Source organism: Phoca vitulina, unplaced genomic scaffold, assembly GCF_004348235.1.
Source record: "Phoca vitulina isolate PV1807 unplaced genomic scaffold, GSC_HSeal_1.0 scaffold71, whole genome shotgun sequence".
NCBI classification, from domain to species: Eukaryota; Metazoa; Chordata; class Mammalia; order Carnivora; family Phocidae; genus Phoca; species Phoca vitulina.
In genome coordinates, this window is record NW_022589774.1 from 12,413,933 (window position 1) to 12,438,634 (window position 24,702).

The 24,702-nt window shown below is 36.0% G+C and overlaps 1 protein-coding gene across 1 annotated transcript in view; it reads left to right on the plus strand.

Annotated features, from left to right (window-relative positions):
- Positions 1-24,702, plus strand: part of HMCN1 (hemicentin 1) — a 487,946-nt gene that overhangs the window by 210,400 nt on the left and 252,844 nt on the right. Inside the window, exons 7-11 of the mRNA XM_032393157.1 lie at positions 3,577-3,697; positions 4,591-4,854; positions 6,114-6,258; positions 9,798-9,919; positions 15,384-15,659. Coding sequence (XP_032249048.1) covers positions 3,577-3,697; positions 4,591-4,854; positions 6,114-6,258; positions 9,798-9,919; positions 15,384-15,659 — 928 coding nt within the window. The remainder of the gene's footprint in view (positions 1-3,576; positions 3,698-4,590; positions 4,855-6,113; positions 6,259-9,797; positions 9,920-15,383; positions 15,660-24,702) is intronic.

Below are 24,702 nucleotides of genomic sequence, written 5' to 3' on the forward strand. Positions count from 1 at the left end.
AATTAACACTTGATGGCAGTCATTTGGCAAATTATGGGTCATATGTACCCTTGGTAACCTCAACAGCCATTTTACCATAGGAGACTTTCTGAGCAGCAAGGCAAGTAATGATATTATATAATGTCAATGAACAAATATAAATCAAGTCATCATAATATTGACCCTTCTGATTGTCTTCACATGAAATCAGTAGGCAATAGTGTCTTCAATAAAGCACTATGTGATCTAAAACAGTTGAAATTAGACTTAGTAAGGTTTCATATAACCCTTAGGAAATCCTGATTTTAAAATTGGATCATGGGGGGCACCTGGGTGGCTCAGTTGGTTGAGCATTTGACTCTTGGTCTCAGCTCAGGTCTTGATCTCAGAGTTGTGAATTCAAGTCCCACATTGGGCACGGAGCCTAGTTAAAAAAAAAAATATATAAAATTGGATCATGGTCCATATCCCCTCCCCATCCCTTTTTTTGCCTTATTATATGGAATGCATGACACGTTTTCCTTTAGAAATAATAGAATAAGTGGTGGTACTGAGACCCCTACACTTGCACATACAGTCCTTTGAAACCCTTAGGAAAATGGGCTGTAGTAATTAGCAGCATCCTTTACAAGAAGAATACAACAGACCTATTTTTATGGAGATATGGGTCTTTTCTTTTCCTTCACTTTCCTTTTCCTTTTTTTTTTCTTTTGGGGTTTTTGCATGTTCTGTTTAATGAGAAAAAAATATGGTAGCAAAAAGGACATATCTCCTCATCTTTCCTCTCCTCATTGCAAAATAACAAGGAACCACAGTGATTTCGGGAAAGCTGTGTAGTTTGGAGAACCCTGGAGGTGGTATGTTTTTAATCATGGTGTGGCTTCATCTGGCTGTTCACCAGATTAAAATTTCATGTATAATTATATATAATATAGGCACATATATTTCTAATGCATTCTATTAATGCTGCTATCATGTGGTCATTTTATTTTGAGAGAAAATCTTGGTGATAAATGTAATAAAATAATGGTGAACTCTTGTTCATAAATGTTGGGCGGGTTTTTGAAATGTAGATTCCTAGACTACACTCACCAAAGATTCTGATCCAGTAAATCTGGGCTGGAGCTCAGAAGTCTACATTTTCAAGAGAAAACCTGAGTGATTTTGTGTAGCTGTAGATGTAGTTGCTCAGGTCATATTTTGAAAGATACTGAGGTAGAGGCTAACTCTGAGTTAACTATGACTTATCTTTTTTTTTTTTTTTAAGAGATTTTATCTATTTATTTGTCAGAGGGAAAGAGAGAGAGAGCACAAGCAGGGGGAGCGGCAGGCAGAGGAAGCAGGCTCCCCACTGAGCAAGGAGCCCGATGCGGGGCTCGATCCCAGGACCCTGGGATCCTGACCTGAACCAAAGGCAGACCCTTAACCAACTGAGCCACTCAGGCATCCCTAACTCTGACTTATCTTGCCCTTGAAAGACAATGTAGCACTGTGGTGAAGACCCTGGAGCCTGACCTTTCCATTAAAACCCCACCTCTGTAGTTAGGAAGCCTCGTGAACTTGGGAAGCTACTTCTCCTTATCTGTGCAGTGGTGATAATGATGATATATATCTGATAGGATTGTAATGAGAATTAAATAAGCCAATATATTTAAAGAGTCTGGACATACAGGAAGTGCCCAATAAACATTAGTGTTATTATTTTATCCTGTGGCCCTCATCCAAATTATTTATTATTTATGCACATGTGAGTCACTTCAGTGCTGAGTTATCATTCAATATTTAGTTCAGTCATCATCCTAGTAACTATAGGCTAGTCTGTTCCTTTTATGTATTTCTGTGTACCTTTTATGTATTTCTAATACTGCATCATATTAAAGATTTCTATTTCTCCATGTCTTCCTCACCAGCCATGAGCTCTTAGAGGAGAGGGACCATGTTTTATTCACATTTGTGTCTCGAGCACCCAGTGCCTTGGCAAGGAGACTGCTGAGCTGGGGATGCTGGTTGGCTCAAATCTGGATAGTGGTGAACTCTTGTGCTTGTCCTAGCTGTATCTTCCCAGAGGCAAAGAAAAAGGAAATATTTTCCAGAATCAAACCTGGATGGTGTTTAGGGGAGAAGATTTAGTCATTTGTTCATTTCATCGATATTGCTAAACATCTACTATGTAAATCACTGTGAACAAAACAAAGATCTGTATCCTCATGAAGCTTTTACAGATTAACTTCAGGGCTATTCACTGGTGACTAAACACCTGTTATCTTTTTTTAAATTTTTTTATTGTTATGTTAATCACCATACATTACATCATTAGTTTTTGATGTAGTGTTCCATGATTCATTGTTTGTGTGTAACACCCAGTGCTCCATGCAGAATGTGCCCTCTTTAATACCCATCACCAGGCTAACCCATTCTCCCACCCTCCTCCCCTCTAGAACCCTCAGTTTGTTTTTCAGAGTCCATCGTCTCTCATAGTTCATCTCCCCCTCCGATTCCCCCCCTTCATTCTTCCCCTCCTGCTATCTTCTTCTTTTTTTTTTCTTAACATATAATGTATTATTTGTTTCAGAGGTACAGATCTGTGATTCAACAGTCTTGCACAATTCACAGCGCTCACCATAGCACATACCCTCCCCAGTGTCTATCACCCAGCCATCCCATCCCTCCCACCCCAACCCCCACTCCAGCAACCCTCAGTTTGTTTCCTGAGATTAAGAATTCCTCATATCAGTGAGGTCATATGATACATATCTTTCTCTGATTGACTTATTTCGCTCAGCATAATACCCTCCAGTTCCATCCACGTCGTTGCAAATGGCAAGATCTCATTCCTTTTGATGGCTGCATAATATTCCATTGTATATATATACCACCTCTTCTTTATCCATTCATCTGTCGATGGACATCTTGGCTCTTTCCACAGTTTGGCTATTGTGGACATTGCTGCTATAAACATCGGGGGGCACGTACCCCTTTGGATCCCTACATTTATATCTTTGGGGTAAATACCCAGTAGTGCAATTGCTGGATCATATGGTAGCTCTATCTTCAACTTTTTGAGGAACCTCCATACTGTTTTCCAGAGTGGTTGCACCAGCTTGCATTCCCACCAACAGTGTAGGAGGGTTCCCCTTTCTCCGCATCCCCGGCAACATCTGTCCTTTCCTGACTTGTTAATTTTAGCCATTCTGACCATTGAAGTTTTGATTTGGATTTCCCTGATGCCGAGTGATGTTGAGCACTTTTTCATGTGTCTGTTGGCCATTTGGATGTCTTCTTTGGAAAAATGTCTGTTCATGTCTTCTGCCCATTTCTTGATTGGATTATTTGTTCTTTGGGTAAACACCTATTATCTTTTAACATTGGCTTGCAGTATATTACTGAATTTTATTTTAGGGCAGTCCCTTGGGATATGTATTATAAAACTTGTATTTAAGATGTAGAATCTCAGTTAAGTTTAGAACACCCAGATCAGAGCTTCAATTATTGGACATCAGTCCTAATTAAACACTCTGTAGTTTCCCATACTGGTTAGTGTTTATTGTACTGGTAACCTGGATCAACTGATGGGATTTCTCTTTAAACATTTTTCAGACTTCTAGCAGTGGAAGGCACTCTGTTCGCATCACTGGCCTTAGTACTATTGATTTCCGAGCTGGTTTTTCTAGAAAACCCACCCTGGACTTCAAAAAAACAGTCAGCAGACCGGTGCAAGGTTTGTATGTACATATTACCAATAGATATCCAAGTGCAAAATATTTCTCAAACTCTCTGTAATTTTATAATTTTGTAGTATTTAACAAAATTGGGAAACATAGCATCTTTACTTTAAACATGATTGTATTCTTGGCCTAGTCATTTTTTCTCAATGTCTAGTCCCAAGACCAGTGATATTGAAATTACTCAGAGAGCTTGTTAAAAAATAGGATTCCCAGGACCCACCCCAGATCTCCTGAATTAGAACTGAATTAGGTTAGACCCAGGAATATGCACTGTAGCAAGCACCCCAGTTGATTCCTAAACTTACTGAACTTTTGAAACTACTGACCTAGATATTGAGGCTTTTTACTAACATCTATAATTTGCCTTGTTGTTAAAGTGAAAAATGTGGATTTTATGTGTGTAATAGCTAAAAAAATTAGACATCATGTATTATTGTATGTTCAAAGATAAAATTATTGCCACTTCTTATAGCTTGTTTTTCTTATTTTATTCGTGCAAGATTATAGTTTTATAGTTAAAAAATGCTTAATCTTACTGTGACTCTTCAAATTTCTTTTTTTTTTGATTGTTCATTTATTTTATTGCTGCAGTTACTAGAAAGATACAAATAGTGAGTCTTTAAAAATTAAATATTCATGTTATTAAACATCATGTAACACAGTATTCACAATTTTAGTTTTTCCATGTATACATATTGTTAAAATACCATACAAATAATTATTAGGATTTCCAAAGTTTCTGTAAATGTTTAAGCCACAATTTGTAAGACAGTTTGTAGTACTCATACTTATGATACTTACCTGTTATTATAATGCAAAAATTTATTTGATATATGACCCCAATTCCATGTTACTTGTAAATAATAACAAAGCCTTTCTCTCATAGGAATACCTACCTATGTGCTGCTGAATACTTCTGGAATTTCCGTCCCAGCCAGAGTAGATCGTCTTGAACTTCTGAGTATCTCAGGCAGTTCTCTTAAGACTATTCCTGTTAAATACTACCCAGACCGAAAACCTTATGGCTTGTGGAATATTTCTGACTTTATACCACCAAATGAAGCTTTCTTTCTCAAAGTCACAGGCTATGATAAGGATGATTATCTTTTCCAGAGGGTATCAAGTGTTTCCTTCTCTAATATCATCCCAGGTGAGACATCATTTTATTGAACACTGGAGTATTGATAGTTTAAGGGAGTGATGTGGTCCTAAAAGAATGAAATATAAAGTAAAAAAATAATATCTTCACATTATTACTGGGTTATTGAATTGATGGGCATTTATATTTAGGTAACACAATTTTTCTTAATCATAAGAAGCACATTCAAAGTTTCATGTTAAGTCTCATTGATTGCAGATCTGAAAATTTTGATGGCTTCATTCAGTGTGAGAACTGGAACTGGGAAATTCTGGTGCTCTTACTCCCCCACCCCCCCAAAAAAAGCCTGGCACACATGTGTAATGTTTGATCAAGCTACCTAAATGGGCCAAATGGGTTAAATATTTATATATGATTGTCAGAAACCTACTTCGTGAACAGTAATTCATTGTAAACAACTGGTGATGATTCTATCTTTATGTGATAAGTTGGCAGTTAGTTAATTGGTAAGCTAGTTACTCATATATTTGCTATGATATAGAGATAAGATCACAGATTAGGGATTATTTAGAGATATGAGATAGCATTTCAGTTTTTATATTTGTGCTATTTCTCAAGGCTAATGACAACTCTGATCAAAATTTAGAACTATAGCTAGAGTTGTGGATAGACAAATCTTTATTGTTTCTAATATTGTAGTATTGGATTGAGGGACAACAATTTATCATTTATACATAAGATTGTAATTTGGGAAATTCAGAAACAACTGTGTAGCTAGTCTTTAATCATTGTCAAATGGTGAGAATAGAACCGTCAGTATTTCCTCATATACAGTATTAAAAGTTTAGTTGTCTTAGCCCCTAAACTGAATACTATAAAACCTATTGGATTCTTAAAAATCAACTTTTCCCATTATTTTTGGGAAAACAATTACCTTTTGCATTCAATTCTAAGGCATGTGGGTTCTTTTCATATATTTACATTTTTGAAATAAAAATAGGTTCTACAATTGAAGTAGTATGGTAACTAATTTGGTAGCTTTTTCTTTTCTATCTTGGTGGCCCCCAAAATAATGTGTCTTAAAAATAGAGTCTTAGATTTAATGAATACTTTAGTAAGGGGTCCATGGAGAGATCCAGAAATTAATAAGGTTTGAACAAAGAAAGATAATTAAAGTGGGTTTTAGTGATTTAGATTAATTGGAATGCAGAGGATTTACTGGAATAATTAAAGTATGAAGCTTTTGAATGCATTAACAGGAAGTACCCAATAACATTGTGATCTTGTTGCCCATGTTCTTTTCTTCCTAGATGCTCCCAAAGTTACAATGCCCAAGAAAACCCCAGGATACTATCTGCAGCCAGGCCGAATTCCCTGCTCTGTTGAGAGTCTTTTACCCTTTACCCTGAGCTTTGTCAGAAATGGACTTACGCTTGGAGTAGACCAGTATTTAAAGTGCGTACATGTTTTTATTAGCAATTATAGACAAAATTAAACATCTAAATACAAATAGATACTTAATGTGCTTTTTCACTGGAAATTTTCATTTGTTTCATAGTCTTAGAATATGGCAGCAAACAAAACAGACACAAGTCTGTGCCCTTATGGAGCTTACATTGTAATGGAGAAAGACAGAAAACATATATAATATGTTAATTTAATAAATGCTAGAATTCATTCAAGGGTTGATTCAGGTTTTATAGGATATTGAATTTTATATAACTTGAGGGTCTCTTGTTTGTTTTTTAAAAAAATTTATTTGACAGAGAGAGAGTATAAGCAAGGGGAGTAGCAGCAGTGGGAGAGGGAGAAGCAGACTCCCCGCTGAGCAGGGAGCCCATGCAGGATTGATCCCAGAACCCTGGGATCATGTTCTGAGCCAAAGGCAGATGCTTAACTGACTGAGCTACCCAGGTGCCCCTTAAGGATCTCTTGTTAAGATGAACAATACAAAATTATGAATAAAAAGTTAAGTACCAAATCTTGGAAGGGTCCTTGCAAAAGAGAAAAGTTTAAGGTTTGTTGGCCTTGGGGCAAGCAAGTCTCTGAACATAATTTAAAGTGTTCTGGTAAGTGAATCCGATTAAGTGTTGTAGCAAAATGTAGAGCAGATTAATTGAGATTAGATTAATTCTGGTAGATGGGGTGCATGTGGTTTTGGCTTAGTTGCAATTTGGAAATTCAAATAAGGGATATTTGAGCAAAGACCTAAATATGGTGAGAGATGGTCATGCAGATATCTAGGGAAAAGCGTTTGCACAACAGGAACAGTAAATGCAGATGCTGACTGGCATGTGGGAAAGAAAGATAGGAAGGAAGCCAGCGCCGCTGGAGGAGCAGGGAAGGGGAGGGGGTTAGGGGAGGGGAGTGTGCTGGGGAAACAGGTGGAGTGGGAGTATGTGTGGCTACTGCATTTAGCAATCAATGGGAGTGGACAAGAAGGCACTGACTTTCTTGTGAAGATGGGTGATTGTTTTTAGATAAATATAATCTATGATAAAATTAAGTAGACCTTGAAAACTGGAAGATGATTTCTGGAAAATGTTTTTTTTAACTTACTAATGAAACAAACTGCATTTGGCAAAAACTCTAGGAATTATTTTACAAAACTTATATGCTGTTAATTCAATATTAATATAAATAACTTCCATAAGATGCTAAATATTTTATCTCTTTATGGGTCATTTTAAATAAAAACTATGGCAGGAATCTTCAGTAAAGCCTTAGAAAAAAATTCCACTATTTAAAGATTGAACTGTATTATTTCTTGCTATTTTTTTTATATAGTGTATCTTGATGATTCCCTTAGCTCCATGTTTAATAACCAGCAACGTAACTGACCAGGGTATCAAATGTTGAAGCTACATAATTTCCTGATGAAATCAAATCCATTCTGCTTCATGTTTAAATAGTAACATATTTCAGAGACACTTGAGATTCTTTATAAACATTAATTCATTAATTCCACACAATTCCTGGGAGGTAAGCCACAAGAATTCTTTCTCTCATTTTTCCAGCTCTGTGGCTCAGAGATCTCACAAGGCTTGCTGACATATATTAAGCTCTTTGGTTGTGAGAGGCTAAAGACAGAATTTGGCATGGGTGGTGATGGATTGATACTCTCACCCTGATTCACTCACACGTCCCTGCCCTAGATTTCCTAACAGCTTGGGACATGTGACTTAATCTTTGTTATGTGAGTCGCTATGGTCACTAGGGGATGTAAGAGAGAATTAGTTTGCATGAGCAACAGGACACATTTGTATTTGACATGTTCTTTCCTTATTCCAAAGGCCATGCCTTCAAAACTTCTTATTGTGGCCATATAATTTTAATGTTAACTGAGAAGATGATATGGTACAAGAATTATTATTAATTATTAGAATTATTTTCATGTAATATTTCATAAATAAGAGAGGAGCAAGTATCACTGTAAAGAATATTCTTCAAGCAATCCAACACTGGCTGTATGCCTTTGAACAAATCACTTATCCTTCTTCCTGAATCTCAACTTAGTTGTTTCTAAAACAGAGAACTTGGGACTGGAAGAACTGCCACTATCTGTTCTAAAATTTCTATGTGTCTAAGTTTTTGATGAATCCTAATATATGCTTGGCTGTGAAGTAGGCATTGCAGAAAACACAAATGACTGCATGTATTTCAAACTCCTGCCTTCCCGGAACTTACCAGTACCTCCTAGACAATGACAGTTATAAACCTGGGCTCAGTTTACTGCTATTAAGCACAAAAGATATAGCTTAGGTGATCACTAGGGGTTAGAGTCAACTCATAATCCCTTTCTTTCTGAATGTGACAGGACCACTGACATCTAATGCATACACAACTGAAAAGAAACTAACTAAAATGAATATTCTCGGTTACTAAAATATATGGAACAATGACTTTGCTCATTCTCTCACTTTTCTGATGACAGGAACCTATGACTTCACTTTCTCTTACAAAGTCTAATATGCTAAATACACATTAAGAGCTCAGTAAGTTCTTCATGGTTTTTTGATGACAGGTATGGTTTGTCTGGAAAGCAAGAGATCTGGAGTCATTACTGATATTATATCTCACACCACTTTCAGACTCCAGTGGAAGGTGTCTTGACTCTGCAATGGGCTTTTCATCTCATCTGTGTCTTGAATGTTTAAGGTTATAAATAGCTATGGGTGAATGTAAGAAAAAAATTATGAAAATAGTTATAATTTTCAGTTATATTTTAAAATAAGATAATGCCTGTTTTGTAGATTACTAGAATCTTATAAATATTTTTATCTATTAATTAGATATTAAATATCTATTAAGATTAAATATATCTATTACTAAGACACCTCCAGAGAATGAGAAACAATTTGAAGAGTGTTAAAGGACAAAGAATAGTATTTATTAAGTGAATGGATAAATATTATAGCAAAGGGATTTTTTTTTAACCTAAATGACAGGTTTGATAATAAAACTGATAATTTTCTTTTCTCAATGTATACACAGGTTGAACCAGATAGTTTCTGTAACCTTATGTGGAGCTTACTCATAAGAAAGTTAAAGAGAACTTATCTTTTTGGAATCCAAAAGTCTATTTTCTACTTTTAAACTTATGAATTACCTGGTTGAATTGCTTTGGCTAAGAACCCCCACCGAACATGACCCCAAACTGAAAATAATATGGAAGGAGAGAGGATTTAAGGAGTGTTTCTCTATTAACTCATTATGTTATATTTTGACACAGCCAGAAAATGTTTCCCTAAAGAAATTCACAAACTCCATATCTTATGCCTTTGTTGTGCCTTTTGCTCAGAGCTTAATGTTCTAATTAAAAGGTGTGTCCTTCTAAGCTATAAAGAACTCTGCAGTTTAATCCGTTTATTTTTACATTGTTATTCATGTTAATGTGTTAATAATGAATATTTCAAAAAAAATAGTGGAGTCACCACTTTCAGCTTTGCCTTGTTTTTGTTATAACTGAAAAGATTTCTATTTTGTTACCCCAGAGAATCTGCCAGTGTGAACTGGGAGATTGAAAATGTCACTTTGTCTGATGAAGGCGCCTACGAATGCATTGCTCTCAGCAGCGCAGGGACCGGACGGGCGCAGACATTTTTTGATGTGTCAGGTAATTATCACTAATTGCTTTTCCGTTGCCTGCATATTAACACATCTATGGAAATGGGATGTTTGCTAAGCCTGGTTTCACCACCTCTTAGCTGTGTGACCTTCTTGGGCCAATCACTGAAGGACTCAGGGCCTTGGGTTCCCAAACTGTTAAATGAGGATATCTGTAACAGTCTCTATCTCATGGAGAAACTATGAGGATAAATGAGAGAGCATATGTAAAAGCACATAGAAGAGAGCCTGGCACATGGAAACACTTGATAGACCTTAGGTATTATTGTGGTGGTGGTTGTACTATTATCATTATTATTGTAGGGACTCAATAAATATTTTTGGAAATGACCATATAGCATTTTTATTAAAATTTAAAGAAATTTAGAGAAAGGAAGGGATAGAATTTAAGAAAAGGAAGAGTTCTATTCTGAGAATAACAGGGTTAAAACTTTCCCTTTTCCTCCCCCATATTAATAATAAGCAGAGTGCTTTTATGAGTGGATTCTGACATTAAATTGAAGACAATAATGAAAGTGATCATGTTCAAGAAACACAGGGCCTCAGTGGCTGCAATATTGGTATTAAGAAGAGTGGAAGAAATGCTAATTATTTTGCTTTTAGATAGTATGTTTCCGATGAATAAATGAGAGGCAAAACTCATTGCTTTATATATAAGGCAGAATATATTTTAGTGAAAAAAATCACTTTTTCCTGTAATCTCCCAGAATTCTCAGGACACAAAAAGACTGTCATTTTAAACCAATGATCATGATTTAAGCCACTTACTCAGCATAAATCTAGAATTTATTGGAAAGTTTGTTTCAATTGATTTATTTTCTACCTGCCTTGTAGATCAGTGTTGCTATGTGTTTAATAGTAACCCTATTCTGACCTAAATGTAGCTGCTGAGTTTTATAACAATGTCTGTATCTGCTTTTAGTAACAATGTACATTTTCTTGAGACAAAGACAAAAGAAACTATAGAATTGTAGGACTGCTTAGAAGTCTAGGATTTATGTTTGTTATCAATAAGTCCAAGCTGAACTTTAAAACAGAGGCATGCAAGCATGTTCTTCTTGGAGTAAATTTATTTGTATTCTCTTATTCTTAGAAAAATAAAGTTTGTCTCCTGAAACAATTTCGTTGACATGCATCATAAACTATTCATTTTTTCATCTCCAGTAATTATGAAAGGCATTGGAATTGTGTCAACGTTCCTCAGCTTCTGGGAAAACAAACACTTGAGCACTTGAGATTTTTTGGGTTTTTTTTTTATCCCCCCCGCCCCAGCAATATTAATTAAGGGAAAGACAACAGGGAAAGAAATTTGAGTGAGTGGATTTAAACATCTTGCATAAACAACTGGGAAGTGCCAGTACGAATTTGTGAACTGTTAAGAATTTGGCTCTGGGTGTCAGTAACTTCCATATGCGTGTTGTACACATGCCCCTCTACTTTAATTTGTACTAGCCAGGCAGTCGTATCAGGAAATTATACTGTACTCAAGCCAGATTTCAGGAATCGTGTCCCATTCGGTCAATTAGGAAAGAAGGAGCAGAAACACTGATGGTAATGGCAATGATTACAACCACAGAAGTAACAAGCAAGTGCCCCTTTGGACTTGGAAGAGTAGATAGTTCTTTCTGGGCTCACCATTGCCTGAAACCTCCACCCACTTCTGAATCTCTCTTAGCCTAGGCTGAGATCCCAGCAGTTACCTGACCAGCCCACTGGGATCAGGTGCAAATTCACAGGATAATTAGATCTTATATTTTGGAAAGGAGTGTTAATAATGAAGGCATTATGGGATAGTGATGTTCTTGTGTCACTATGGACACTAATTTATTTTGTAAAGCCAAAGGGCACCCAAGAGCAGTTTAAAGAAAAGCTAAAGTTCTACTAATAGGTTACCTCAATTTTTCCAGCATTTTCTTCTAGTTGACATGTTTAAGGATTTTTGGTTCATGCGAAATGTTGATTATTGAATGTCTTAAATGCAAAATGGGTGTAAAAAGCATCGTACTTTTATTGAATATAAACACATAGAAACAAATGAATAGGGTTGCAGAAGCATGAAAAACTCATTCTTTTCAAGTGACATTTAGTAATTTAGTTTAGTACTATTACAAATTACATTAATTTACTGAATTTCTTTATTAACACAATGCCTCTCCCCCAATGCATACACATAGAGTACTATAATTTTGGGTTTAAGTAAAATACCAAGAATAAAGAAGTCTTGTTGGGGGCATGTCAGTGACAGGGAATCTTAAATTATAATTATAGGATATTGTTTTAGAACGGGATAAGACTTGGAAATAATCTTGCACCACCTCATCATTTTGTAGGTAAAGAAACTGAAGCCCAGAGCAGGCAAGTGGCCCATTATGGTTACAAGGATAAGGAGTGAGACGATCCCTGTACTCTCTTCCAGCAGTCTTTACCTAATGCCACAAGGCCTATACTTGTCATTCTTGTTTCAGTTTTGAGGCTTTGAGGTTCCATCTCTGGTTCCCTTATTCTAGCCTCAGTTGTTGTTTCACTTAGGAAGAGCTAACTTCCAGCACCAGGCTAGGTATTCCATTATCTCGGCTTCCCTCATCATTTCCTCCAACCTCGGCAAATTTATTTATACATGAATAAATATTTCCATGTGTATAATATTTATTATCTCTAGTTATTTATGCAGCAATGATATTGTATGTCATTTCAAATCTTACCGGTTATGTTATTAGAAAGTTGGCATTTTACATATTTGAATTTATGTCTGCAGAGGGAATAAACTCTGAGGCAGGGTTTGTATGCAAGAGGGTTATTGGGGAGTTTTCTAGGAAAAAGCACCTATAAGGGAGTAACATAAGTGGAAGAAGTTAAATTGTTGTGTAGTCACTACTAGGACCTTAGCTGATCCCACAGGGAATTCTGGGGCTGTCATGGTCCTGAATTGAGGCAAGAGAGCTGGTCCTTTGCTTCCTCATGAAGTGGTCACTGGATGTGGGCTACCCTGGACAAGGGGTCTTACCCTGAGCAGGTTAACACCCTTGGCTATGAGCTATATGTAGCCAGCAAGCATAGCAGCTAGGGAAATGAATGCCTTGGTCCTTAAGAGGGATCTAGGCATGTGCCCAGCATTCCCTACATACCTAATTGAGATTTCCCATTTTCTAAAAAATCTCAAAAAAATAGCTAGTCTAGTTGAAGAAGTTTGTTTCAAAAGAATAAAGAAAAGAAAGCCATACAAAATGTCATATGGCCTTCAGAAAATCTTGATAAGATGTGAACACAAGCATGTACTATCACTTTCAGGTCTTTGGTGGTCTATGCCATCTTGTATGTTAGAGTCATAAAACATTAGAACTAGAAAGGGTCTTTAAGATAACCTCATTTAATTGGGTGCCTAGGTGGCTCAGTTAAGTGTCCCAACTTTTGATTCTGGCTCAGGTCATGATCTCAGGGTTGTGAGACTGAGCCCCTCATCGAGGCCTGCATTGGGCTCTGCGCTGGGTGTGGAGCCTGTTTAGGATTTTCTCTCTGCCCCACCCCCCCACCCCGGCTCTCTCTCTCCCTTTAAAAAAAAAAAAAAGATAACCTAAATTAATCGTTGACTTCTCTAAGGTCACACACCTAGGGATAGAACTAGGCAGCATATAGTTGCCAGATTCAGCAAATAAAAACATAGAATGCCCAGTTAAATTTGAATTTCATGTAAGTGTGTCTGAAATAATTTCATGAGACATATGTATACTAAAATATTGTTTGATGTTTATCTGAAATTCAAATTTAACAAAGCATCTCGTATTTTCTGTGTCTAGCCTAGCCAGACTCCAGAACTTTCTTTGTCATGTACTCTTTCTACTTGATTCACTAGCCATTTTCATAAGAGATTTTAAAAAACATAGCAAAATGATAAAATTTTGTTTTTTAAATAATTTAAAATAGCATCTATTCTTCTAAAAATGTTTGGAAAACTAGGATAAATATAAAGAAAAATACGGAAAATATACACATTTCTATCCCTCGGAGATTACCACTATGGTTTTGGCATATTGCTTCCACGTTTTCTCTAGGCTTATGATTCATTTGCACTTATAAATGGTTTTGAATAAAGGAGAATAAAATTTGATCTTGAATATCTTATACTCTTTCATATTTAAACTAAAACAGGCACATGGGTTTCTAGCTAGCATAACTCACCACAGTTTTTATTGCTGTATTATTGCTGAATAATGGCTTGCTACAGAAGGTCATTTTAAAGCACTTGGGCAGAGTGTACTTTAGAGGGGCATTTGTATTTATTCTCAAATTAACTAGAGTAATATGTGATTCTCTCTAGAATGTTGGCTAAATATTTAACTAGTAAGTGGCTTTTAACCACATCTGAAACGTGTATGCATTACTCAATACCTTTTGTGTGCATGGCTTTCTATGTACAATTTTATTAAAGGTCTGCGCCTACTCTTAACTTAACCTTCTTAAATCAAAACATTCCTCATGCCTCTGGGGGAACATTTGTCATGCACTGCTATTGTACTGTGTCTTCTTAATGAGATTGTAACTCTCCTTAAAGCTGATACTGTCATACTTAGTATACTATTGTCTACCATACTTTGTGTCCTCTTTTCTTTTAAACACTAAATATTTTTAAATTAAAAAAATCCATAATTGCTACTTTCTTCAAAACTCAAATAAAAATTTGCTTCACTCCACAATCCTAAATTAGTCTAATCATATCCTTTTGCCATGCCTTTTTGATTCTCACATCTATAATTTATAAATTTAGACTTGTATGTGTATGCTTTGGTATGTAAACAAGCACTACTTTTTTTTTTTTTTTTTACATTGAGGATTAAAGGAGGACATTCTTTGCATGGTGTCTTCAGGTTACAAGTACCCTGTGCTATTATTCACTTTTACAGTAAGATGTTTTAAAATTTAATTTAAAATTTAAAATTTAAATTAGAGAACATTCAAATCTTCAATTAAAGACATACATTTAAAACTACAGTGTTTGGCAAATGTGATAAAAATTAGATGGATTTTTTTTTTTTTTTTTAGAATATGCACTACTTTGTAAGAATCTTTTAATTAAATGATAATTTTCTTCAGGTCATAGACATATGTATTAATGAATAAATTCTCTTATACTGCATCTTCCCTACAAGATTTTCTTTTTTTTTTTTTTTTAAAGATTCTATTTATTTATTTGAGAGAGAGAGAGAAACAGCATGACAGGGGAGAGGGTCAGAGGGAGAAGCAGGCTTCCCAGTGAGCCGGGAGCCCGATGCGGCACTCGATCCCAGGACTCTGGGATCATGACCTGAGCCGAAGGCAGTCGAGTAACCAACTGAGCCACCCAGGTGCCCCTTCCCTACAAGATTTTCAATACAAACTCATTAAATATTTAAACCACATCGGTAAGTGAGCAAAATGGCTGTTAGGTCTCTTGATTTGAATATTTTCATTTTACACAGAGCCCCCTCCAGTCATCCAAGTGCCTGATAATGTTACAGTCACTCCTGGAGAAAGAGCAGTTTTGACATGTCTCGTCATCAGTGCAGTGGATTACAATCTAACCTGGCAGAGGAATGACCGAGATGCCAGACAGGCAGACCCAGCAAGAATGAGGATCTTGGCTAACCTATCATTGGAGCTAAGGAGTGTGAAGTTCAACGATGCTGGGGAGTATCACTGTGTGGTTTCCAATGAAGGAGGATCATCAGCTGCTTCAGTTTTCCTCACAGTGCAAGGTATATGCATATGGTAACTTCAGAGTTATGATGTCTTCCTCTCTTCTTTCTTTGAACTTTATTCCCTTAAATTAGCTATCTGAGAATGACAGTATCTACCCAAACAATTACTGTTTTGAATGATAAAGGCCTTATGGATCTTAAGTAGTCTAAAGCTGACTAAACTGGAAACTAAAACATCACTAACAAATAGGTGACTTTTTTTTTTTTAATTTTATTATGTTATATTAGTCACAATACAATACATCATTAGTTTTTGATGTAGTGATCCATGATCCATTGTTTTCGTATAACACCCAGTGCTCCATGCAGTACGTGCCCTCCTTAATACCCATCACCGGGCTAACCAATCCCCCCCCCCCAAACCCTGTTTGTTTCTCCGGTCCATAGTCTCTCATGGTTCATCTCTCCCTCCAATTCCCCCCGCCCATTTTTCCCTTCCTTCTCCTAATGTCCTCCATGTTATTCCTTATGTTCCACAAATAAGTGAAACCATATGATAATTGACTTTCTCTGCTTGACTTATTTCACTTAGCATAATCTCCTCCAGTCCCATCCATGTTGATGTAAAGGTTGGGTATTCATCTTTTCTGATGGCTGAGTAATATTCCATTGTATATATGGACCACATCTTCTTTATCCATTCATCCGTTGAAGGGCATCTCAGCTCTTTCCACAGTTTGGCTATTGCGGACATTGCTGCTATGAACATTGGGGTGCATATGGCCCTTCTTTTCACTACATCTGTGTCTTTGGGGTAAATACCCAGCAGTGCAATTGCTGGGTCATAGGGTAGCTCTATTTTTAAATTTTTGAGGCACCTCCACACTGTTTTCCAAAGTGGCTGTACCAACTTGCATTCCCACCAACAGTGTAAGAGGGTTCCCCTTTCTCCACAACCTCTCCAACATTTGTTGTTTCTTTCCCTGTCCATTTTTGCCATTCTAACTGGTGTAAGGTGGTATCTCAGTGTGGTTTTGATTTGGATTTCCCTGATGGCTAATGATGATGAACGTTTTTTCATTGTCTGTTAGCCATTTGTATGTCTTCTTTGGAGAAGTGTCTGTTCATCTCTTCTGCCCACTTTTTGACTTGATTATTTGTTTTTTGGGTGTTGAGTTTGAGAAGTTCTTTATAGATTTTGGATACCAGCCCTTTATCTGTAGTGTCATTTGCAAATATCTTCTCCCATTCTGTGGGTTGCAAATAGGTGACTTTTTAAGATAAACACAGCTAGTCCTTTTAAGAGACTTTTATTTTGAGACTATAAATAGAAATTGTCTCTGGGTGATTTAATAGTTTTAAATTCTCTAGTCTATCATGTGGATTTTTTAAAAATTCTAATTGTTTTTTTTTTATTTTATTATGTTATGTTAATCACCATACATTACATCATTAGTTTTTGATGTAGTGTTCCATGATTCATTATTTGCGTATAACACCCAGTGCTCCATTCAGTACGTGCCCTCTTTAATACCCATCACCAGGCTAACCCATCCCCCACCCCTCCCCTCTAGAACCCTCAGTTTGTTTTAATAATTTCCTTGAAAATTCTTCCCAATTTGAGTTTTATATTATTTCCAATGTAACTAATTTACTTTTACTTATTTATTTGCTTAAAGATCTTATTTATTTATTTTAGAGAGAGGGTGCCAGCAAGTGGGGGAGGAGCAGAGGGAGAGAGAATCTTAAGCAGACTCCTCACTGAGCACAGAGCCTGATGCAAGGCTCGATTTCACAACCCTGAGATCATGACCCGAGCCAAAATCAAGAGTGGGACGCTTAACTGACTGGGTCACCCAGGCGGGCCCTACTTTTATTTTTTAAATTAAAGTTTAAGATGTTTCTCATCTTGGTGAAATTTTATTAAATTTTAGCAGGGTTGTTTTTATCTTTTTTATCTTATACACAAAAGTGCTTACTGACAGTAAACTAATGGTAAGCCAATCTTTAATTATGTCTTTATAGACTATGTCTAGATAGCCGCAAACAGTGTGTTAACAATGTGGTTTACTGGCTACAAATATATATATTCTTCAGGATGATTAAATGAAGATCAGAAAGTGTTCCAGAGTATCTCTTTCAGTAGAATCACATTTGGCTTCTAAATGTCTATAGACCAGCTGAGAGCCTTAATGTAATGAACAAATTACTCTTGGCAGTTTTCAACTCTTAAGCTGAAAGATTCAGTTGCTGCTTCAACAGAGTATTTCATTTCAAATCCTTGATGTGGGAGACTGATTGCATCAGGATTGTGTCTGGCTATTTGGTTATAGTATTAGAAACAATTTTATAACATGCCTGAAGTAACACTCTCAGATGATTTTTTAACAAGGTTATCTAACAGAATGAACATTGCATCTCAATGCTAGTGCTGAGATTGTTATTAATGGCAGAAAAGTGAAACTACCATGAGAATTAACAAAATGGTTGACATCTGATTCTAGTTTCCTCACTGGTAGTTGAGATATGTTCTGTAATCCGAATGTGTGTCTTTTGTTAGTTGATCTGGTGAATCCTCTAGGGAAACATTGCTTTTGTAAATGGCTAACTGCATTTTCACATGGTAAACTGCCTAGATAATTAGAGTCTATCCAAGTGGTAACTTGAGTTACCAGAATTTTGAGACTGTTTTTACAGATAGAATAAAATGCTAATGGACTTCTGATATTTGATCTTGGTTCTTTACTTGAAGTCCCTTAGAATGGGATTGTAAAATAAAATCAGAGTCTTCCTAGTTTCCCCAGGTTAACTTTTCAGTGCATTAGTATTCAATTTAGTCAATTTGAGCAGTGATTCTCAAACTCTCAAACTTTCCTGGATAAGGAATTATCCAAGGAACTTATTTTTTTAAAAAAGCAGATTTCCAACCCCATATCTAGAGATTCTGATTCCCTAGGCCTGGTGTTCTGGCCTGAGAATCTGCATTTATAAAAGACCTCTGAGGTATTTTCATGGATAATATATTTTTTTTCTTCATACACTGCTATGTTTTTATTCCAAAATAGTAAGACAAATAGGATATGGATAAAATAATAACAATGTAGACTGGCCTAGGGGTTTGAAGGAGAAATTAAACTCCCTAGAATTTTCCTAGCATCCCAAAGAACAGAAGCTCCAGGGGCACCACTTTGAATTTCTGGATCGTTTCTAAAGTGGCCCCTCTACCTCATTTGGAAAATCCTGTGAGGATGGACTGAAAATATATAGCTGTTTGTTTAACCCAGTATGGAGCTATTTCAATGCATTTCGCCTCTTGAACAGATATTGCATGCTCCGAAATAAAAGGAAAGCCCTGCTTATTCAGAGGTGGAGCAGGGAGAGACTTAAAAACTCTCCAGAAAGCCTTCAGCACTGTAACTAAATGTTAATGTTTAAAGATATACCAATATTTCAGGAAGCCATTGGTAGTGCCACACTAAAGCTCATTCTAGTTTTATTTATTTATTTTTTAATTTTTATTTATTAATTTATTGTTATGTTAATCACCATACATTACATCATTAGTTTTTGATGTAGTGTTCCATGATTCATTGTTTGCGTATAACACCCAGTGCTCCATGCAGAACGTGCCCTCCTTAAAACCCATCACCAGGCTAACCCATCCCCCCACCCCCCTCCCCTCTAGAACCCTCAGTTTGTTTTTCAGAGTCCATAGTCTCTCATGGTTCATCTCCCCGTCCGATTTCCCCCCCTTCATTCTTCCCCTTCTGCTATCTTCTTCTTTTTTTTTTTTTTTAACATATAATGTATTATTTGTTTCAGAGGTACAGGTCTGTGATTCAACAGTCTTACACAAATCACAGCGCTCACCATAGCACATACCCTCCCCAATGTCTATCACCCAGCCACCCCATCCCTCCCACCCTCCACCACTCCAGCAATGCTCAGTTTGTTTCCTGAGATTAAGAATTCCTCATATCAGTGAGGTCATATGATACATGTCTTTCTCTGATTGACTTATTTCGCTCAGCATAATACCCTCCAGTTCCATCCACGTCGTTGCAAATGGCAAGATCTCATTCCTTTTGATGGCTGCATAATATTCCATTGTATATATATATATATATATATATATATATATATATATATATACACCACATCTTTTTTATCATGGATAACATTTTCTGAAATAGCATTTGAATCTATTCTACAGAATGAACCCTATGATTTAGAAAGGTGTATCTTTAAAAGAAGCCCTTGACTCTTTTCTTTCTGGCAAAATAGAGTCATTATTAGCCAATGATTTAAATAAGTGCTGAGGTAAGGTATTTTATAATACACAAAACATAAATACAAAAGACATACAATATTACCTGATTACTGGCTAGTATGTATCATCTCAAGTGGTATAAATCTGTTTAGAGTTGTTATTTTATGGCCTGTCTAGTTGGTCTTGATTTGAGGGATGAAATGTGATGAAAAAGGATATTTTAAAAATCTAACAAAACTATAGACTAGTGTTAATGACACTTGTTTAATAAGAAATGAGAACTCTAGCTAATTGTAGCCATCTGAATGCATTATTTTACTATTGAATGTACTATTGCAAAGCTATGGATATTTGATGAAATAAACTATTGTACCCAGGGTTATAATTTATTTATAAGAATAAAAGATGCTTGTCAACTACTGACATTGGATCTAAAATTATAAATTAATTTCATTTATATGCAGTAAAATGTTTTTAAAAGCAGAAATAGAAAACAGTTTCAGAAAACGTAAAGGTATAATAGTTACTTGCTTTGAATACATACTTTACAAATAATTTTCTGCTTATATGGTAATCAATAGCTTAATTCATAGCCTCATTTACATTTCTTTACCTCCACATGTCTTTTCAGAAACTGCTGCTATCGGGAATAATCTTAAGAGTTACACATACATACTTTACAAAGTTTGGGTAGTAGTTTTAAAATATATAATTAGCAAGAATTTTTTGGTTTTAAATAGCATATCTGTAGCTGCTGCAGCCTCTCCTCATCTAACAGTAAAATAACAATAAAGACCTCAAAAAGACAAAACTGAAGAATACCAAAACCCAGTGGCAATGGATAGTAGCAAAAATTCTGGGAGGAATTTTATAGCTATTACATATAAAGATTTTTATTTATATACATATGTATATATAATGTAAATATGCGTATGTAATGTTCATATTTTAAGGTCAGTGGAATGAAAATCTCAACCAATGGTCCATCCTTTTTATGTTCACATGAAAGCTGGGAGGATGTATTTTTTTCCTTCTGTTTCATACTTTGCTCCAAAAAGAAAATATTACAGCCATAATCCTGTCTCCTCACACATATTAATAGCGATAACCATCCAGTAAAAAGAATGTAGGACAAGAAGTAGACAGGCTAATTGAACAAAATAATTAAAATAAAATAAAATAAAATGTAAATACAGAGAGAGAGAGAAAAAAAGTAGACAGGCAAGCTGGGGCCCACGTAGAGAATTGTAACTTGGATATATGTTTCTCTCCAAATGAAAATATTTGGAAACATGAGAAACATTGATAGGGGTGTCAATTAGGGATTTTAGAGAGAGCTGGTAGCAGAGGGGAGCATCCCAATCTCAGCCCAAAGAGCATAATAGATGAGAATTGTGCAAGGAGCTATGCATATCAGACTAACTCAGCTGCAGAGCTGCAAAGGCAGTTCAACTAGAACAGAAGTAGCCAAATAATCAAGCTGTGTCTATCCAAACACTTTGTTGATAGACACTGGGTCTGGATTTGATGTCACCTAATTTGAGGATGAATAAACAGAAAATTATCAAAACAAAACAAAACAACAGGAAAAAAAAAATAAAGCATTGGGCCTAAGAAAAAGATACTGGGGAACAAAATAAGGGGGGATAGCCTTAGAAGAAATGGATGCTTCTGAAGGCAGTTTATTCTAAAGATGAAAAAAATGTTTAGTGTCACCAATGTCTTTCTAAAAGACCTATCCTCCTTTGAGCAGGAGTAGATATTGATAAAGGAGGAACTGGCTGAGGTGATAGGACAACTACAGGTGTGATGGAATAAGAAAGGATTTGTTGTTAAAATGGAATAATATAATGCAAATTTGAATTAGCGGCACTAAAAAGCAGAATTTATATTACATAAAAATAAAATCAGGGATGTGGTGCATGAATTTGAGAAGTTCTTTCAGAACGTTGAGGAAAAGAATTAAGAGTGAATAATATGTTTTGTTTTTTGTTTTTTTTTAAGCAGAAATAAAAACCAGAGACAGGAACTTGGAACTTTAAGATTTCTAGGTATATGGCATATATACGTATATAACAAAGACAAGTGAAACAAAAGAAATAGAAAAAGATACAGTTGAAGAAAATTATCCTAGGGAGGAAAACAAAAATAGTCCTGGGTGAGCAAATCAAGCAAGGTCAATGAAGAGAGAACTTCATCTAGACACATCCTGGCTGCAATTTCAAATTATTAGTATAAGAGAAAAAACTCCACGAGCATATGTTCAGACTAAACCAATATGTTGTAAGCTGAGGGATAAAATCAGACTGGTGTCAGACTTCTCAGATATGTTAAAGGCTAGAACATAATTGCAATGAATATTTGTCATATTTTGGTTCTTAGGGTCTGAATGTGTCCTCTAATTTAGGAAGAAATTCTCTATTATCTTAGTGGGAAGCAGAAAGGCAGATGAAATCAGATAATTCCTTTCCCCATCCTAGAATCAGCCATTCCAGTGCTCCCAGTGGGACTTTAACTCTTGCTTAGACCATGGGCACTTAAAAGACTTCAATTTTGGCAGTATCATGAAATTTTGAGCACAGCAGTAGCAAATGTCCTACTGGCCCTTTTCCATCATTCTCATTTCCCTTAGTGACATTAGACTTATTATCAATTTACCAGAAGAGCTTTGAGAAGAAACACTGATCCTAGAAACTATGGCTGTTTGAATCAGTCACATAATGAGCATGAGAGAATGTGAACGGGTTGATGCGCTTCTTTCATTATGAGAATTCCTCACTGTGGAGATAATGGTATAATTAGACACAGGAAATTCTTCGGAAAGGGGATTCCCTCAAGTGGGGTTTACAAGACTCAGAAGTCCAGCTAGTCAAACATATAAACAAACAAACTGAAGCCACCCACAATTAAGCCAGGAAGGGGGGGAAAAACCCAATTAGATTGATATAGACAAAAATGTGAATATGAGATTGACCACTGCTTGTTTGGAGGCAATGGAATTATAAATGACTTACTTACTTCTGTTTTTCTGTACTTAAAAAAAGGTGTTTAATAGGAATACATTATTTTAAAACTTTGTGTAAATAGGATTTAAAAATTTTTGAGAGTGCTCACATTACTTTTATTGGGGATTTGAATTATGTATGGGTAATGTATTTTCTTTCTTTGCTAAATTGTCCATAAATTTTCTTTATCACTTTTATATTTAAAATATTAAGATATAATTAAGAAAGTTAATGAGAGTGTAAAAATAAAGAATCATTAAAATAAATTAAGAAACAATGCCTCTCAAAGTGTCATGTTAAGACTTCTGTCAATATGAAAATTCATATGTGAAAGCTTAAGGGTCTGGAATTTTATAGAACTATATTACAGAATAAGCTGTTTTAAATCCTTTCTGAAGCAGGGGCACCTGGGTGGCTCAGTGGGTTAAGCATCTGACTCAATTTCAGCTCAGGTCAGGCTTGGGGCTGGGTGTGGAGCCTGTCTCTCTCCCTCTCTGTCTGCTGCCCCCCCCCACCTTGTGCATGCACACGCACGCTCTCTCTCTCTCTCTCAAAAATAAAATAAAATAATCCTTTCTGAAGCAAAGTGAGGTCAAGCAAAAAGAATAAATACAGAATTTCAGTTAATAATTACATTAGGTTTCCTATACTGAATAGTCCAGTAAAAGAGTCATGATAATCTTTCAGTTTTTCCCTTTGCAAGATTTTCACAGAAATAAATTGTGATTTATAGAAGTCTATATCTATGTGGGAATAATGAAAACTGCTTTTTATTAGCTCATCTCTTTTCCTAGACATTTTGATACATTGGAGTCTTGCTAGTCAAGCTTTTTGTTTTTGAAAGTTGACCTGAGACATGTATATGTCTGTTTTAAATACTAGTGCCATCTTTGTGTATTTCATTTAGATGAGATGAAACCATATACTTAAAATGAAAACCCCCAAATCATTACTTGCTGTCAAAAGTTAATTGTATTCATTGCCTTGGTTGTTTGATGTCCCAGTATGAATCAGCACAAATGAACAAAATGCTTTGTTAAAATACTGCCTTCTAGGGCACCTGGGTGGCTCAGTCGGTTAAGCATCTGCCTTCAGCTCAGGTCGTGATCCCAGGGTCCTGGGATCGAGTACCGCATCGGGCTCCCTGCTCAGCGGGGAGTCTGCTGCTCCCTCTGCCTCTGCCCCTCTCCCTGCTCATGCACTCTCTCTCTCTGTGTCAAATAAATAAATAAAATCTTTAAAAATAAATAAAATACTGCCTTCTGTACAAGGGATCTAATAAGGAGTGAGTTGGAGGCCTTTAGATTTGATGAAAAATAATCTAGTGAAGTTTTACCTCAAGTATTCACTGCAGTGGTATCCAAGGAATGTGCAGTTTTCCATAGAAATATTTGCTTTCCTAGTTCTTCCTATGGTGACTGTAAATTTTATGAAAAGTTTCATGTTTACTTACTTTATCTGATGAATGTATTCTAATGACTCCATGGTTAGGGGCCAACTTCTGTTGTAACACAATCCAGTTCTACTCAATAAAATATGTAGATCTTCCTTGACTTATGATGGGGTTATGTGACCCCTGCTGGCTTGTTCTAGGTTACAAAGCCAGCAAGAGACACAGCCCAGATCTGTGTCTTTCCATTGTTCTGCATTGTATTCAGAAATGCCTATGCTTGCTATTAGCAGGCTTCAGGTACAAGTGTAAAAAGATTAAATAAAGCGTTCTTGGTATGGATAGAAAAGTGAGAGTACTGATTTTTTTTTTTTTAATAGGAAAGTTACAAATGTCTGTAGGTTTCTGTGACATGGGCTAAAAATCTCTGGAAAT